Below are 16,904 nucleotides of genomic sequence, written 5' to 3' on the forward strand. Positions count from 1 at the left end.
GTACTCATTGGGGAAAACACAAAGCAATATCACTTGAAGCACAAAATATAAGGGTTGTTTCTTCTGGATTATCAATAGTTTGCAAAATAACAAGCCAAGGAGGGTCTAGGTCCTGGCGGCCAAAGAGTGTGGTAGGTAATGGTCGTCAGCGCAAGGGTCATTTCGTCACTGCGAAGGGACAGCCCTTGCCCACGGTGATGGTGGCTAGCAAGATGAACAAAGATGCACAGATGAGAGAAGCAATTAACCAAAAGTTGATAGAAACTGGAGAAAGAGAATGCCTCAAAGAGTGGCTGAGAGCTAAATTAACTGAATGTGGCTGGAAGGATCAGTTGAAGGCACACTGTAAAGAGGTAATTAAAGAAAAAGGACTAGAACACATTACTGTTGATGACTTGGTGGCTGAAATCACACCCAAAGGCAGAGCCCTGGTACCTGACAGTGTAAAGAAGGAGCTCCTACAAAGAATAAGAACATTCCTTGCTCAGCATGCCAGCCTTTAAGATTGAATTAGATTGTGTTGTTTTGTGGTTTTATTTCTGAAAGTAAAACTTGCCAGACTTCCCTGGTGGCACAGTGGTTGGGAATCCGCCTGCCAACGCAGGGGACACGGGTTCGATCCCTGGTCAGGGAAGATCCTGTATGCCGCGGAGCAGCTAGGCCCATGCGCCATAACTGCTGAGCCTGTGTGCCTAGAGCCCGTGCTCTGCAGTGGGAGAGGCCACCGCAATGAGAAGCCCGCGCATCACAATGAAGTGTAGCCCCCACTTGCCACAACTAGAGAAAGCCTGCACGCAGCAACGAAGACCCAACGCAGCGGGTTGCCATCAATTAGAAATCGATTTCCCAAAATAAAATCCTTTTTTGTATGATGGTATACAGTTTTCAGTAATGATGCATACAATTGTATTGATTTTTTTCCCTAAATGTGTTATTTTAATAAATATCTCATGAATTAAAAAAAAAAAAAAAGTAACAAGCCAAGAGTAACTACTGTACATTTTCCAGAATGTTACTAATTAGCACCTTCCTGAGAACATAAATTCAGTTTGGGAGCACACACCTCCCCAGGCCACTCCACCACTTTGTGCAACAATTAGACAGCTTGTTAAATATTAGGAGCAAAACCTCAAAGAGCTGATGACACAAACCCTCCTGGAAATTTACCACAAAAGCGCTTGTTTAAGGAACCAAGCACAAAATTGGCTTAGCTGTGTCTTTCTTGCAGACTGAACAGCACACTGGTATTTTTAGTTTCTTTCTTTCCCCCCACAGTTACCAAGTCCTAATGAACAAAAGTTAAATGACATTTTAGTGCAGATCAACCAGATTTTTGCCAATTTGTTGCATGGCTAAAAATGGAAATGTCTGAACATCCAGTGTCTGTTGATTGTGATTCCAATTCTCTTGATACTTCCTTGCTTACCCTTCAAGACGCAGTGGAGAAATGGTCTCAAGGGGAAAAACTGGAGAAAAAAGGGCTAAGGATTTTGCATCAAATACGTTGATATCCTAAGTGCCCTGCTTTTATTCCTTGCTCAGGTGCCTGGAGAACCTTTTCCTATTTGAGTTCCCCTGGTGCTCTGTTAAACAGAATAAGAGAAGTACCTCCCAAACTAAGGTAATGACAATGCTGAGCAAAGAGTAGCAGTTAGGAGTTTGGAGTCTTGAGTTCAGGTAAAAGCTGTGCCAGTTAATTCACTGTATGAATTTAGGTAGGACACTTGATTGACCTTTTCCAAGTGGGCTTTCCTATCTGGAAAATGAAGGCAATGAACTAGGTGAAATATATATATATATATATATAAAATACCAATGATAATATATAGTTATGGATATATAGAATCCCATGAGTATGAATAGCTCTGCTTCTGCCCCATCTATATATCTATATCTATGTATACACAATAATGTTCCATTTATCATATTACACTATATTCTACCTTTACATCATTCTATTAAGGAGGGTCAATAAAAGGGAAACAATGAAACATCTATATCTTATCCTTATGATTTTGATGATCGCGTTTCCTAAAAAAACAAACTAAGCCTAGTTCGCATATAGACCTTATTTATATTTGCAGCTGAAATTTTGCTTATGAAGATAGGAAAAACAATTTAATGAAAGTAAAATAAATGTAATTAGACCACATGCTGTGCACTACCTTTCTAAATGTTGAAAGCTTCCACCCGCATGGCTTGCAATCCATTGCCCACATTCCATCTGTCAAAATCTTCCTGAGAATACCTTGACTACACCGCCCCCATGAACATTCCATCCAGAAATGCTTTCTGTCTGAATTCCTGTTGTATTTCGTATCATTCAAGGGCATTTGACACTTGTTGCTGTTTAATGCAGCCCTTTGCATACTGAGAGCCCGTGGAGCACAACAGTTGAGGCATGGACGCAGGCAGACTTCTTGGGTCTGCCACTTTTTAGCAGTCTGACCTTGGGGGCTATTACTTGACCTCCTTTGTGCCTCAGTTTTCTTTTTGGCCAATGGGAATAATAATGGTACTCACTTCATAAGGTCGTTGTAAGGATTGAATCAGTTATTCCTTGTAAAGTTTTAGAATAGCACTCAATAGCTAGTTATTGCTAACTTATTTGTAAAACTCTAAGTTCTTCAAGTGCACAATTATGTCTTATTTATCTTGCCACCTCTATAGTGCTTTATATATTGTAGGCACACAAGCAAATACTGGTGGAGTAACAGAAGAACTATCAAGGGGAAAATAACAGAGGGAGCGATCACTACTTATTTTAGATGACAGATATTTTGAGTTCTCGTTCTTGCCATATTTTGAAAAGCTGACGAACTTCTGACATGTATTTTGCCTCCATACAGAGCATCTAAAGAGTACAATGGAGTCAAGAATATAGTGGGAGCCATTTTTTCCAGTGTGAGTATCACAGACAATACTCAACATGAAATGGCTGTTGAATGAGCTGTGTGTGAGCCTACTCCATCACAGGGAGTAGGATCCAGGGAGAGGGGAGCTGGACTTTGGGGTGCCCAAGAGCCTAATAAAAGGAAAATGAACAATTTAGCTCTACTGAATTGTGCTCATGGTAGAGGTATAGAAGTAGGGCATTTTTCAGGAGCCCCATTATACTAGGCTACCTGGTTATGGCTAAGGATTGGGAATAAATTTAGGCTATTTTGTCATTTACCAACTCCAAACAGGGAACATAATTTTGGCTCTGATTCCAGCCACTATCAAATATAAGATTCAAACCTGTTATGTTGTCTTATTGGTTTATACACATCCTTTATATGATTTGAGAATATTATTCTCCATGGCATGTCTTTAACCAGCCTCTTCCATTAGGTTTCCTGACTTGACTCTTTCCTTTTGTCTTAGATGAAGCAAAGAATTGCCAGCAGACTCAGTGAGCAAGAGAAATCAAGGTGTGTCAAACACAGCTGGTCAAGAATGATAAACATACACTTGTGGGAAGAAAGTACTGAACATGGATAGGCTGACTACGTCCAAAAAGTTTTCTTCCTTCATCCATCCTTCCTCCTCCCTCCCTCTCTCCATCCCTCCTTTTCTCTCTCCCTCCCTCCTTCCCTTCCTTCCTTCCTTTTATAAAAGCTATATTTGGTCATTGTCAAAAAACAACACTGAGAGGTTTTTAAAAGGTATTTAGTGGAAAATGTCAGTTCTCATCTTACTTCCCTTACCTCAAGTCTCATTCTCTAGAAGCTATAATTGTTCATCTGTGTCCTTTAAGATATTTTGTAAGCATATATACACAAACACACATAATTTAAAAAAACATAAATGTGATCATAAACACACAGTTCTACTGTTGTACAATAGGCTTTAACTTAAAAAAAGGACATAAAAACTACCATTGGGTATCTTTCAATAGGAGCCCAAACAGAGCTATTGCATTATTTATAATAACTTCACAGTCTTTCACTGTATGTCTACATATAATTTAATTAGTCACTTATTGGTGAATCTTTGAATTATTTCCGTTTTTATTACCATAAACAATATGGCAATAAATATGCATAAAATAAATCCCTAGAAGTAAAATTACAGGGCCAAAAGGTATGTGCATTTAAAATTTAATAGGGGTAGCCAAATTATCTTCCAGATAAGGTTGCCCATATTTGCACACCCTCCCGTACAGATTTCCATACACACTTATTGACACCAGATATTTTTAAACTCTGTTTTTTGTCAATTTGATAGGCTAAAAAAATTTCATTGTTGTCTTAGCTTTCATTTCTTTAATTTTTTTTTTTTTTTTGCGGTACGCGGGCCTCTCACTGTTGTGGCCTCTCCCGTTGCGGAGCACATGCTCCAGATGCGCAGGCTCAGCGGCCATGACTCACGGACCTAGCCGCTCCGCGGCATGTGGGATCTTCCCGGACCGGGGCACAAACCCATGTCCCCTGCATTGGCAGGCGGACTCTCAACCACTGCGCCACCAGGGAAGCCCCATTTCTTTAATTTTGAGTGAAGTTGAGCATTTGTATTTTCTTCCCCAAGATTTTCCTGTTGATATACTTTGCCCATTTTCTTACAGGATTCTCCTTTAGGATTTGTAGATGCCCTTTGCTTATTATGTAAATAAGCTCTTTGTCATGGTTGCAAATATTTTCTTTGCTTTCCCAATTGTTCTTTGAATTTATTTATACTATTTTCTAATGGGGTTTCTAAACATTGAATCTATTTTCTACAGAAACTTAGTTTGTCTGAATGGAAAAGTCACAATACCTCTGAGTTTGGTACTATAAAAAGATGAGGGAAAAAGGTATAGGCAAGGCAGAAACAAGGCCAAGAAACTGTTCTATTCAAAGAATACCCAGAGAGGAAAGGCAAGGTTTATTTTTAAAGTGCCGGCCTGTGGTTTCATTAAATCTGTACGGCAATAGATCCTCGTAGGCTTTATTCACTTAAGATAGAAAAGAAACCCCAACTGCTTTTAGCTCTATCTTTTTGGTTTTACTGAGGAACACAAGCTAAAATCAAAAGAAAAACTAACTAGGGTTGGATCAGTAATACACATGTATCTCAGTCTCTAAAACAAGGTGACCCAGCTCACCATTTGTTAAGAGAAGTTCTACTAATTAATCTTTTTATAACTGTCAGTGTCAGGAAATACTCTTGATTATATATTTATAGGCATTCAGAAGGTTTCAAGAGCCTTTCAGCTGTATCTTGCCAAATTATTACTTATCACTTAGGGGTTATAAAATGTAGGAATGTCAAACTGGATAACTGGTATAAAACAGCTTTAAATCCCTCACAAATGCATCTGCTTTCCAGGTCTCCTCAAACGTTTCCTCAACAGAGTCGGAGGATGCGCTGCTGCTTTTACTCCCTAAGATGGGTTTCTCGTCCTTTTTCCCCAACTGGGCCAAGGTCCAGTTACAACCTTTCCCCCTCAGGAAGGATTTGAGAGGCGAGCAATCTCCATTCTCCTGCCTGTTACCAAGAGTACAGTCCTGTGTAGGTCACATGAGAATTATTTCCTAGGATTTATCTTTGAAAAATTAATATTAAGTACAATGTCACAGAAACACGGAACTGAATCTCTTCTATTTATTTTTAATATTTAGGCATTTAAAGGTTACAAATGATGTGCAAGAAAATATGTGGCTATGGATCCATTATGGAATGTGTAGAAATTATGCATAGTAGAGCCTATGCAATTACTTTGAGGCTAGGAGGATCTGTTTGAGTTAACCTAAAAAGTTAACTAAACCAGGATGGCCTAAAGTAATGTATATAATTTTAGACAGCTAGTCTCAATCCCATTTCAAGGGGAAATTACAATTTCCAGAACCAGTGGAAGACTCTTCAGCTACATATCACTAAGAAACACACACGTGAAGAGTGAAAGGGCATGATATGAAGCATATGCTACAGGAGTCATTTATGGACAAAGCTACTCAATGAACACACTAGAACATGTAGGTGTACCTTATTTATGAATGGCAGGTATGTTTTACCTCATGTGCCAACTCCAGCCAATTCTTAATAACCATCTGTAATGCTATGCTGGAAAGGTGTGGCAAAAAGTGCTGGCTGTACCCTAATATCTATTTTCCTCCTTCATAGTGATAGAATTTTAGCTGTATGCCCAGGATAAAGACTACATTTTTGAATCCCCCTTTTGCTAGGTGTAAATATGTGACCAAATATTGGCACATAGGATGTAAGCCAAAATCCTGTATATGACTTCCTCATTGTGCCTTTAAGGGAACAGGTTATGACTTTTTCCTGATTCCTTCTGAGCAGAATGTAGATGTGACAGTGAGTTCCCGCAGACCATGAAAACAGGGATGTGCAGAGCAAAAGAAAGAAGAAATCTGAGTCCTCAACATTGTGAGGCTACCACAAAAGGCCTAGACTCATGTTCAGAATAACACATGCATAAGGAATAAACTCCTGTCTCATTGAGGCATCCATTGTTTTGAGTCATTGTTACAGCAGCAGAACCTGTGTCTTAATGAATGCAAAATGGTCCTGAGCTGTAACAAGGCTCAGTGGGAAAAGTGTCCCGCTAGGTCTGCAATGTCAAAAGTGGGCAAGGGACCCGACGGTTCCATGCCAACTCTAACCTCTTACCGTATGGCTATCCAACTTACTCCAAAATGGAAAACTTTCCAAGGAAACTCTGATGTGACTCATACCTTAGACCTTCCCTTTGTCATATGCCTCCCTCTCTGTGCTATTGTTGACACTCAGGCTTCATCTCTCTGTATTTGGTATAAATACAAAGAAATAAGACTTACTTAACAGTCATAATAAGAATAAAAATAAACAATTTATGTAGTATTTATGATACAAATTATTTATTTATATATAAATGACTACAATCCTTTAAAATAGCCTCCCAGGAAGCTACCTGCTTATTTCAATAATGCTGCTGTTGCTAAAATATTTTTGGAATTTTTTTGAAATTGTAAATTCACACATTTCTTATAATAATATGACTGGGTCAAAATCACTAAAATTTGTTTCATGCCAAATCAGCAACTCTTTATTGAGCACTTACTATGCATGACATTAACTCTAGTTTTGGTGTCAGAGAGGTTGGTAAATAGTAAGGATTTAATAGTAAGGATGTCAGTAGTATTCTTTAGATAATCTATGTCAAATTTCCAGGGTAAGTTGGCTTCATAATTTAACAAGAGAAAAATACTAATACGTATAAGGGGTCTATTACAGTCCAGGGAAATGAGAGACATATACTAGAAATGAAATGTGAATTTTTAAAAAGCACTGCTTTATGGCATTTTACATCATGAATTTATTCATTCACTCAAGATTTATATTACTGCCCTGCTCCCTTATTTCCAACATAATTCTCAGTAATATATAGATTAAAAATTAGAGGTCTCTTTGTATTCAAACGCTTTATTCTCCTAGAACCTTGGTTTATTAAAATATTCCCTTGGCAATGAATTCTAGTTAGTAGGCTCTCCAGGGGCCTGCAGGTAAAGCAACCACATTTCTGGGCTTCTGTTTCTACCCCCAAATCAGCTAATAACGGTGGACTGTAGGATTTCTCTGAACATCAAGGACTCTGACAGTAGAGCCCCCAGCATTGAGCACATTTCTGGAGTCACTGAGCCTGAAACATACAAAGCAGTGGTGCTAAGAGCAGGTGCTGCTGAAATGGAAATTCTGATTTACTTCTTGAGTCAGTTCTGCCTGTTAAGCAGGTCAGTGTGTCTCTTCAAATGAAAAACAGCTTCCTTACAGCCATTACGGCAGAAAGGTCAATTCAAGTCCATTTACAGTTTTCAAATAAGCTGAGAGCTCTAACACAGACGATGACTTTGGTCCTCACCCAGAAGAGAACTGATTCAGAACAAATGAAGTTGGATATAAGGGAGAACTTCCCAACAGCAAGGGATGTTAGGATCTGAAGGACATGTCAGGGCTGACATCCAGCCTATGATGTGGATTGAGGACACTAAAGTCTTCACAGGTTGTTCAATATTTTAAATCTCACTGCTGGCTCACGATTGCCGCTTCTTCTACGTCTTTAGACTAGGACAGAGTATCTTGGAAGTGTGTGGCCCTGCCACATCAGGTGTGGGCTATTGGAAAGATTTGGGGGAAAAAAAAAAGAAAAACAAAACTCAAGGAAACATACAGGGTAGTGTTTCCTAAGGGATGGATTGGCATTTGGTCCAGGCAATTCTTCATATGAAACCGTCCTGCACAAGGTAGAATATTAACATTCCCTCCTCCTCTGTGTCATTTGGGAGCACCAGAAATTGCATCAACCAAACCCCTCTGATATTTTAAAATACCTCCTACGGGACGCAGTGTCACCTTAGTTGAAAACTACCACAGCCATGTTTAAGAATTATCACCAAAAAATGGTGGTAATGGAACAAGGATACAGTCATGAGTATTTTTTCTGATTATGGAAATTTCACTGAAACAAAATGCTGTAAATTGATGAGTGTCACATCACAAAGATGATCTTTTTAAAATAAAATGTCCTGGAACCCATAAGACTTTATCACTCTATGGATTAGCCTGTTCATGGGACCCCTATACCAAACAACTTAGTGGAAATCAGAAACATCTGTTCCCATGATAAAGCATAACTTATCAGGGATGACATTCGGCGCTACTGGGTGACATTATTATCGTTATTATTTTTTGTTAGTTTGTGTGAGTAAGCACACAGTCATATATAAATTGGTGTACTGGCTGAGGGACTGCATAACAAAACATCTGTTCTTTTTTCCCAGAGAATTCTAAATAGCAATATCCTCAAATACCAAATTTGATTGTGTTTTATGAATTCTGTGATCATTTCCGCTACTTGTTTGCTTAGAACTGCCAAGCAGATTTTAATCTACTGCTTTAGGGAAAGTATTCTTTGTGGCTTCATTAGATGAGGCTATGCTCAAATGTCAGTTGTTACTCTGGGGCAAAGAAAATGCAGAGCATCAAATTCTCTTTCAAGAAAACCCTGACAGTGGCAAAAGCAATGGTTACAAAAATCTAAACCTACTCAGACATCCCCATTCATTAGTACTGCAGAATGGGTGTATCTATAATGACTACCATGGGGACAGAGTCTCTTAGACTAGATTTAGTCTGACATAGATTTCACTTTATAGTATGAAGATGACAAAGTTGGAAAATTCTAGCCTCATAATGAAATTTCCTACAAAGTTAATGTTCACAAATTAATTAAGATATGTAATCCAAATAAAACTTTGCATTTAGCCAAACCTAAAATAAAATTCAAACACAATGGAGTATAACACTTTCATCAATTAGAGCCCAAAACAAACTAGATTTCTGTCCTCTTCCTCCAATCTCCTTTTTAAACAAAACAGTAAATTATAAGACAGAAATCTGATATTGGCCCAAATCTAAACTTGACATATAAATCTTATCTTATATATTCGGGACCAATTCATATTTAGCCCAAATTCTAACACCTCCACCAAACAGAGTTCTCTGCAAACTTAACTGACATTCATAATGATTGCTCCAAGACACTAGAATAGCTTGACTCTCTAAAGAAATATGAAATTTTCTCCATTATATTCTTCACTCAAGCAAGAGGAACAACTACAGTTTAGAATATATTTTCAACAATAATGAAAAAACATGAGTTTTCTGTTTATTGCTGCAATGATCAAGACTTTAAATCAACTACTCTTTAAGAAGTAATGTTAATAGAGGCTTGATAATATGTTTCAGAATATAATTTTGAGTCTCATTTTTTTCTTTGGACCCTTTCTGTAACCCCAGAGATCCATGGCTTTTCCCTAACAAGCAGAGACAGGTTCGCTTTGTGGTAAAGATATTCTGACAGACATCCTAGACTCTGATGGGCTTCGAATGAAGGTCTGGATCTCAGGTTGGAATCTATGGCAGCCCATCAGGCTATATCAACACAGAACATGGTTTCCCACTAGGGGACCACTGTGCCACCGAGAAGACAGGAAGGGAATCAGTGTTTCTGAACTGCCACATGCCAGAATCCTTTCATAGGTTGACTCATTTAATCACCACACTGTGAAAAATTATCATCCCTGGTTCACAGACACAGAAACAAAGTCTGAGAGAAATACGGTAATTTACCTAAGGTCACAGAGCCATGAAGATCTGAACCCCCAGGTCTCCCTGTTTCTCTCAGCTTATACCACTGGCAAGAGGCAAAGCCTTCCTTTTTTCCCAAAAGTTATGTTCTTCCCTTCAAACGCTTCCAAGAAAGCCACAATTGCTGGGGGTTTTCCTAATCTTCCTTTTTAAGAACTGCAAGGTAATGTTTTAAATATTTTTTGGCCAGCTTAGTGTAGAATTTGGGACAAGAAAAAATGATTATCAAAATTTTAGATAAATTTTAACATGTGATAACATAGTTCTTAATTTTAATTTTTTTGAAAGAATTGTTAAAGGATACCTGGATCAGTATTTTCCATTATGTTGCTACTAAGTTAAGGAAATACTTTAAAAATCTGCCTTGCGTGTGGCCCACGCAAGTTAAAGAAATGCTTTGGTGCTGAAATATTTATAGATGAAGTGATACACTGTTTGGATTTCTTTCAAACTTACCCGGTGGAAGATGTAGGTGGTTATATACATAGAGGAAACAAGATTGGCTACGGGATGATAAATGTAGAGTCTGGGTGATAGTCACGGGGGTTATTATAATATTCTCTAATTTTTTTGGAAATTTTTTAAAAGGAAAAATGTATGCAGAAAATATGCTTGGGATTTTATAGGTTCATCAGGCTACTTACACGTTACTTTCTGGAGCAGTCCCTTGGTATTCAGTCTTTCTGGAGCAGTCCCTTGGTATTCAGTCTTTCAGGTAACATGTGTTTATTGAACAGCTACTACGTTCCCAGCATTGTGCTAACTTGATTCAACTTATATGAATATGTAAACAACAATAAAATAAATATGAGGAACTGCTTATTATGAACCTTTGTTTACTTAAATGGTTTGAACTTAACATATGTAATGCTTGGCAATAGTAACTAAAGGTGTGGGTCACCTTTGATAATTCTCTTAATCACTTCTCTGCACCTTATTCTGATCTTTTAGATGAATGATTTTATGTTCTCGTGAATGGGCACAGATGTGGGTGGGAAAGCACTGCTTTCATCCAGACACTGACAATACTCCTGGGATATAGGTATAAAGAGTACATATAGCCTCACTCCCTTGCCTCTCTCTTCCTCTTTTCTACTTGCCTAGCAAAATCCCAACAGGCTCTCAACCCAAATCTCTGCCTATTCTACTACTCAAGCTGAACATGCCTGGAAAAAAACACACATCCCTGATGATTCACACCACTGCAAATTTATGACCACAAATATCAAGTGGGCAGTCCTACATTTCCTTAGTCAGCTCACTCTCCCAGGCTCTACACTTGTTTTTTCTTTTTTCTCCCTAATCTTCTACACCTCTTCCCTTTCCACACTCTTAGCCAATGACCTCCTGTATTATTTTCTTCAGATATAGAAAGCATCTATAAAGAACTACCTGATCTTCCCAGCAGAAAATGTTCCATCCCACCTACATCTGCACACATAAACTCTGCCTTCCCTCCTGCTACCCAGGATGAAACACTTCCTGTTCTACCTATGGCCATGTTCTTCATTTGTGCACTGAATCTCATCATCTCCCTCCTTCTCAAGGACTTTGTCTCAACTCCCCAGAGATTAGTCCTCAACTCCCTTTTCTGTAAAAACTTACTCCTTAGGGGCTCCCACTATCGCCATTCTTTGAAGAATATACTGGTGTCTGTAAGGATGACTGTTCAGCATCCTTGATGTGTCTATTCCTCCCCCTGAATGCTCAACTCAGTAGCAAGTTCTCTTGAGCTCTACCTTCAAAATGTATCTTAGGACCAATATCGTATGATTCTACTTATGTGAGGTACCTAGAACAAATTCATAAAGACATGAATCATGGTTACGGGGGCTGAAGGGAGGGAATAAAAGTGTTTAATGTGTACAGAGTTTCAGTTTGGAATGATGAAAAGTTCTGGGGATGGATAGTGGTGATCATTACATAACAATGTAAACGTACTTCATAGCACTGAACGGTATACTTAAAAATGGTTAAACTGATAAATTTTATGCTATATATATATTACCACATTAAAAGAAAGATCAGTTAAGAAAACAGATATGTATAAATTTGAATCCAACTGCTTTTTACTACTTTTATTGCTGTCACCCTAATTCAAAACACTGTCATCTCTCACCTGCATTACGGCAATAGCCTACTGAAACATCTACCTGCTTTTAATCTTGCCCCCTGCGTCAGTTGGATCTCTACACACAACAGCAGAGTGACGTTTTAAACCGCGAGGGAGATCCTATAACTTGCCAGATCAAAACTCGGTCAGAATAAAATTCAACTCTTTACAAAGGTCATACTCTTCATCAAATACCTGGGTCTTTGTTCCTGCTTTCACTCCCTCCAGAATGCTCTTTTCAGAGCTGGCTCCCTCACTTCATTCAGGTCTCTGCTCATATACTACACCATACCCAATCATCTAATCTAAACTATCCTCCCATCACACACATGTGCATGCATGCAGACATGTGCACCCATGACACATACATATATCCCTTCCTCTGCTTTATTTTTCTTAACAGCTCTCTTACTACATATATTTGCCTATTTACGTATTTACTTATTACTCTGCCCCTCTTGACGTAAGCTCAATGAATTATCTATTGCTGCTTTTCTAGACCTTAACCATGACTGGTACATAATAGGAGTTCAAGAAATATTTGTTTGCTAAAGGCATGATGGGGATTGTTTGAGGCTTTGCATGTTAAATTTGAAGTTTAGAAAATTTCAGATGGAAGAGTGTTCCTAAGTGGCTCACGTCGGAAAGGATTCTCCTTTAACAGCAAAGAAGTCCTTCAGTAACCAATGACAACACTTCAGTAAGGACTGTTAACAGCAAGAATGAGTGGAGGGAGGGGAGAGTTGAGATAATGGATGCCAGAGTGCTGAGAAAAGTCTAAGACGCTGGTGCTTATAATATTTTATTATTCATAATTGTCACGTTGATGAGAAAGGGCTTAAAGGTCTCTTGAAAATATTCTTCAGAAGATTATGCTATTTATGCAAGAAATAGACTTGTGGAAAAGAATCCTATGGTATGCATGTCATCCCTAAGTGACGAAGAGGAATGGCACTTTAATGAGTAAAATGCTGAGTGTATTCAGACACCTCCAGGGTCGTGCTAAGTGTAATAGGTGGTGATAGTATTATTGTGGTATCCTGGTGGAGGGTCTAATTTCAGGAGGCTAAATTGGGGTTTCCCAAAATTGAGTTCCCCTGTTGTATTTTAGATTTCTTAGACTTTTGAAGAGGGAAATTAAGAAGTAGGTGAGATTTTTAGAATTGTTATAGAATAAAATTTTATTTTAATAAGAAGAATTACATTATCACTAATTATGATATAAAGAAAAAAATAGTGTTCAGATTAGAACAGAGAGTTACATTAAAGGTCTATGTTCTTAGTTCTGCTGTTTCTTATTTTAACCAGGTCAACTTTTCCTCCTTTTTTCTCAGTCAGTCCTATTCTGGAGACTTCCAGGTTCTCAGTGGGCACTTTGCTTTACTGCTAACTGAATGGAGATCTCAAGGTCCTGCTCTACTTCCGGAGCCTGGGCCACTCCTTAAGCTCTGAGGCCCTCGCTGCTCCTTCCCTGCTTTGTGGGGTGAATGCAGTAAAAAGAGAAGTAGAACTAATGACTCCTGCGTCTGACTTGGAGGGCGACCTGCAATCTCCATTTGCCTGTGATGGAGGGGGCCCAGGGACATGGGACTTTCAATGCTAAATCTGAGAAAGTCCCTGGGAAACTGGGACAAGTTGGTCACCCTCCCACTACTAAGTTCAAGGATAGAACTGGTAGAAGAGCTAAGGCATGGCATCATTCACTACAGCTTGTGACAAATTCTTGGCCCTGAGCTTATAACTTCCTGTGACCTCAGGGATCTCCTCTGGGCATCTTTAACCTTCTTCTTCTTATTTAACTATTTGCACTGAATGGGAGTCTGTGGATTCCTATTAAGCCTCAAATACAGTCCCCAAAACAAAGAGGAAAATTGTGTTTATAAATTATGACGATTGCAATGACTATTTGCCTCTCTCTGCCCCCATCCTGTTCCAGCTACTATCACTTAACCCAACCTAGGGGCTCAGCCTCTACCCCAGATCCGAGGCCTAATCCTGTTTGTGGACTCGGAACATTTTAGGAGTCTCAAGCCAGCTTCTCTGACCTGCTGCTTCAGCTTGGAACCTGGGTCTGTGTTTATCCCCTACATTGCGCCCTAGACCCTTGACTGGGATTTCACTTGGCAATGTGTTTGCATGCCACTACCTGCCTTGATGTGCTCGCAAGGGTCCAGTGTCACACGAGTGGCATGAGGCATGTGCCTGGGGTCCTGGCTCCTCCAGCATCCCTGATGCCCTGACCACCAACCTTGGCCTTCTCCTGGACTCTATGCTGCTAGGCTCTGCTCCTCACGGAGGCCCGGCCACTGTCTATGAGCCTCTCCTTCAGGGCAATCCCCACGCATAGCAACTCTGTGAGCTTTGGAGACAGGTGCTTCCCCAGGCACAAAGGTTACAAAACAATGTCCCCTCTGGGATGACTAATTAGAAAAGAGTATCCTTTCCTTGGGCACCTATAAGGCACAGGGCTTGGCAGACAGAGCCCTGGCTGGGTTTTAACTCCTGCTGGCACCATCGTAGCTGGGTGTTTAAACTTACAACCGCACACCTAGCTCTCCTCCTAACACTAACAAATACCTGGCCCAGCTGCCACCAGGACATGGCACAATGGCATGCTTTGTGTGTCTGGACAAACTTGGTCTCACTATTGAGCACTGAACTTGACCCTGCATTTGCTCTTTGTCTACCCTGCTCCCATCTTCTTCAGCTTTCAGGTTACTCCTATTTAGGCTCATTCTTAACCTGCTGGTGTAAAACAAGTAATGCTGTAGCCTATAAAAACCTAAATGGATAATATTAATGATATGAGTTTTGTCCTTCCTGTCAAATATTATAATAAAATTCAATTTTAGTTTAACAAAACCTACCACCCATTGGCTATAGTGCTTTGTTACTTTGGATCTCTGCTTGTTTCTGGATGGATTTTCTAGTCTTTTCTACTCTTTTTTCCCCAAAAGATGTTTACCTTTGGGTAATCCTGTGTTTTCTCTTTCCAAAGATAGTTGAAGATTCTTAGAAGAGAGTTTTCTAATACAATGTTGACTTCAGGCCTACACCAAAATCTATTATTCCAGAATTCTCTGTGAAAAAGATGAAGGTATGAAACTTGACTGCTTAAACAGCAGTAGCTCCTAAAACGTGGAACCAAAAAAGAGAGTACAGGAAAGAGAAGTTGTGGTCTGATAGGTTGGACATCCTAGCTCTGGGAGGAAGGTGGCAAGAGCAAGCAAAATCCATTTGGGACAGATGCAGAGAAAAGACTGGAGATGAGAAAAGCCATTTGGACAGGCTGAATCATATTACACTGAATTTTTGAAAGCTTATCAAGCCGAAGAGAATCTTTTGTTGCTTGGAATTGCAGGCTTTGAAAGCTTAATCAATTAAATCCAAGTTTCCCTGATGGAACATACAATTACCAGAAAGCTTGAGCCTGCAGCGAAGCCATGTGTTACTTTGTGAAAACAAATTGAATTTTATTTTGTGAGGAAGGTCAGTAGATTATTTTCATACCTCTACCACATTTAAATGCAAGCCACTGAGTGTTCTGGGGAGCGTTGCTGTTTTTACAATGCTACCTTCTCATAGTTAAATGGGTACACAATAAATACTGCATAGAGCACATAAGTACTTAATAGATAATTTCAGTGTAACTATGGGCTAAGTATTATGTGGTTCCCATAAATACACACATATATCTAAATATATAGGTATCTAGAGACAGTGAATGAATACATACATAAAATTAAGAGACAGAATTAAAGTTTCATCAACATGGTTACACATTATGCTTTAGTTTAGACAATGTCAGTTCCCTTGAAATGCCTTCGCACAGCCAGATCTATGCTAAGATCAAAACCTGTTTTTTTTTCTTTTTTTCTTTTCTTTAGCCACCAAAAATAGCTTAATAAATAGAAAAAAAATTCTCCAGGGTGCTTTCCCTCCTTAGAGTATTGTGTAAAAGATGTAGGAAAAAGTTTGGAAGGAAAAGCTTATCTGCATTTATAAACCCCAGACAGGGTTGAATTTTTCACACATAATAAATGAGCTTGAGTCCACTAATTGTGTAAAAACTTATTGCGCCTCCAATCATCCTCCTCTAGATGACTTCCTCTAATTCTAACCACTGGCCCAGTAGAAAGTGATCTGTGTTCAAAATCTGCTCAAGTTTTCTCACTTTCAGCCTATTTGAAGGCTGAGTGGGAACAGTAGCCAACTTACTTGTATTTATCTTCTGGAGTGAAATATGCTTTTCCAGTTGTCTCCTAAGTTTCACCTCTGCTCCGTACTTTCCGGTGGTCCCATTGTCGGCCAGAATGAAGTGAGAATGCATGCTGTTGAGAACAGTGAGCTTGCTCATGGGATTGGACATGGTCTGATATGGCCGGACAACCTGCAGAATTTCAAAAAAAGGGGCAAAAGTCAGAGAAAAGAGTGAAAAATATGAAAAGGAGAACCAGACAGACAGGAATGAGAGAGAGAGAAGGGAAATCAATTCTTTGGTACAGTGAAAGGATAGTCTACATCCTCCTCCTAATACTGCTTTGGGTAGAAGCAAGATTTACAGTAAGTGTTCCATTAATTTTCTGGATTCATACAGAAATGAGAGTTTGTGCTTTCACTGTACTCAAAAACTGGCAAGTGAATGTCTGTTTCATTTTGAAGTTGATTGCTTATATGCTGA

General features: G+C 39.1%; 1 protein-coding gene and 1 pseudogene across 1 annotated transcript in view; one reads left to right on the plus strand and one right to left on the minus strand.

The window, feature by feature from the left end:
• Window positions 1-16,904, minus strand: part of TRPM3 (transient receptor potential cation channel subfamily M member 3) — a 248,298-nt gene that overhangs the window by 213,820 nt on the left and 17,574 nt on the right. Inside the window, exon 4 of the mRNA XM_089912633.1 lies at window positions 16,442-16,613. Within this exon, the coding sequence (XP_089768759.1) occupies window positions 16,442-16,613 (172 nt within the window). The remainder of the gene's footprint in view (window positions 1-16,441; window positions 16,614-16,904) is intronic.
• Window positions 27-664, plus strand: LOC115803830 (transcription and mRNA export factor ENY2 pseudogene; annotated as a pseudogene).

Source organism: Delphinapterus leucas, chromosome 6, assembly GCF_059928025.1.
Source record: "Delphinapterus leucas isolate spDelLeu-1000000601 "Yukka" chromosome 6, BTC_Dleu_Yukka2, whole genome shotgun sequence".
Classification (NCBI taxonomy): Eukaryota; Metazoa; Chordata; class Mammalia; order Artiodactyla; family Monodontidae; genus Delphinapterus; species Delphinapterus leucas.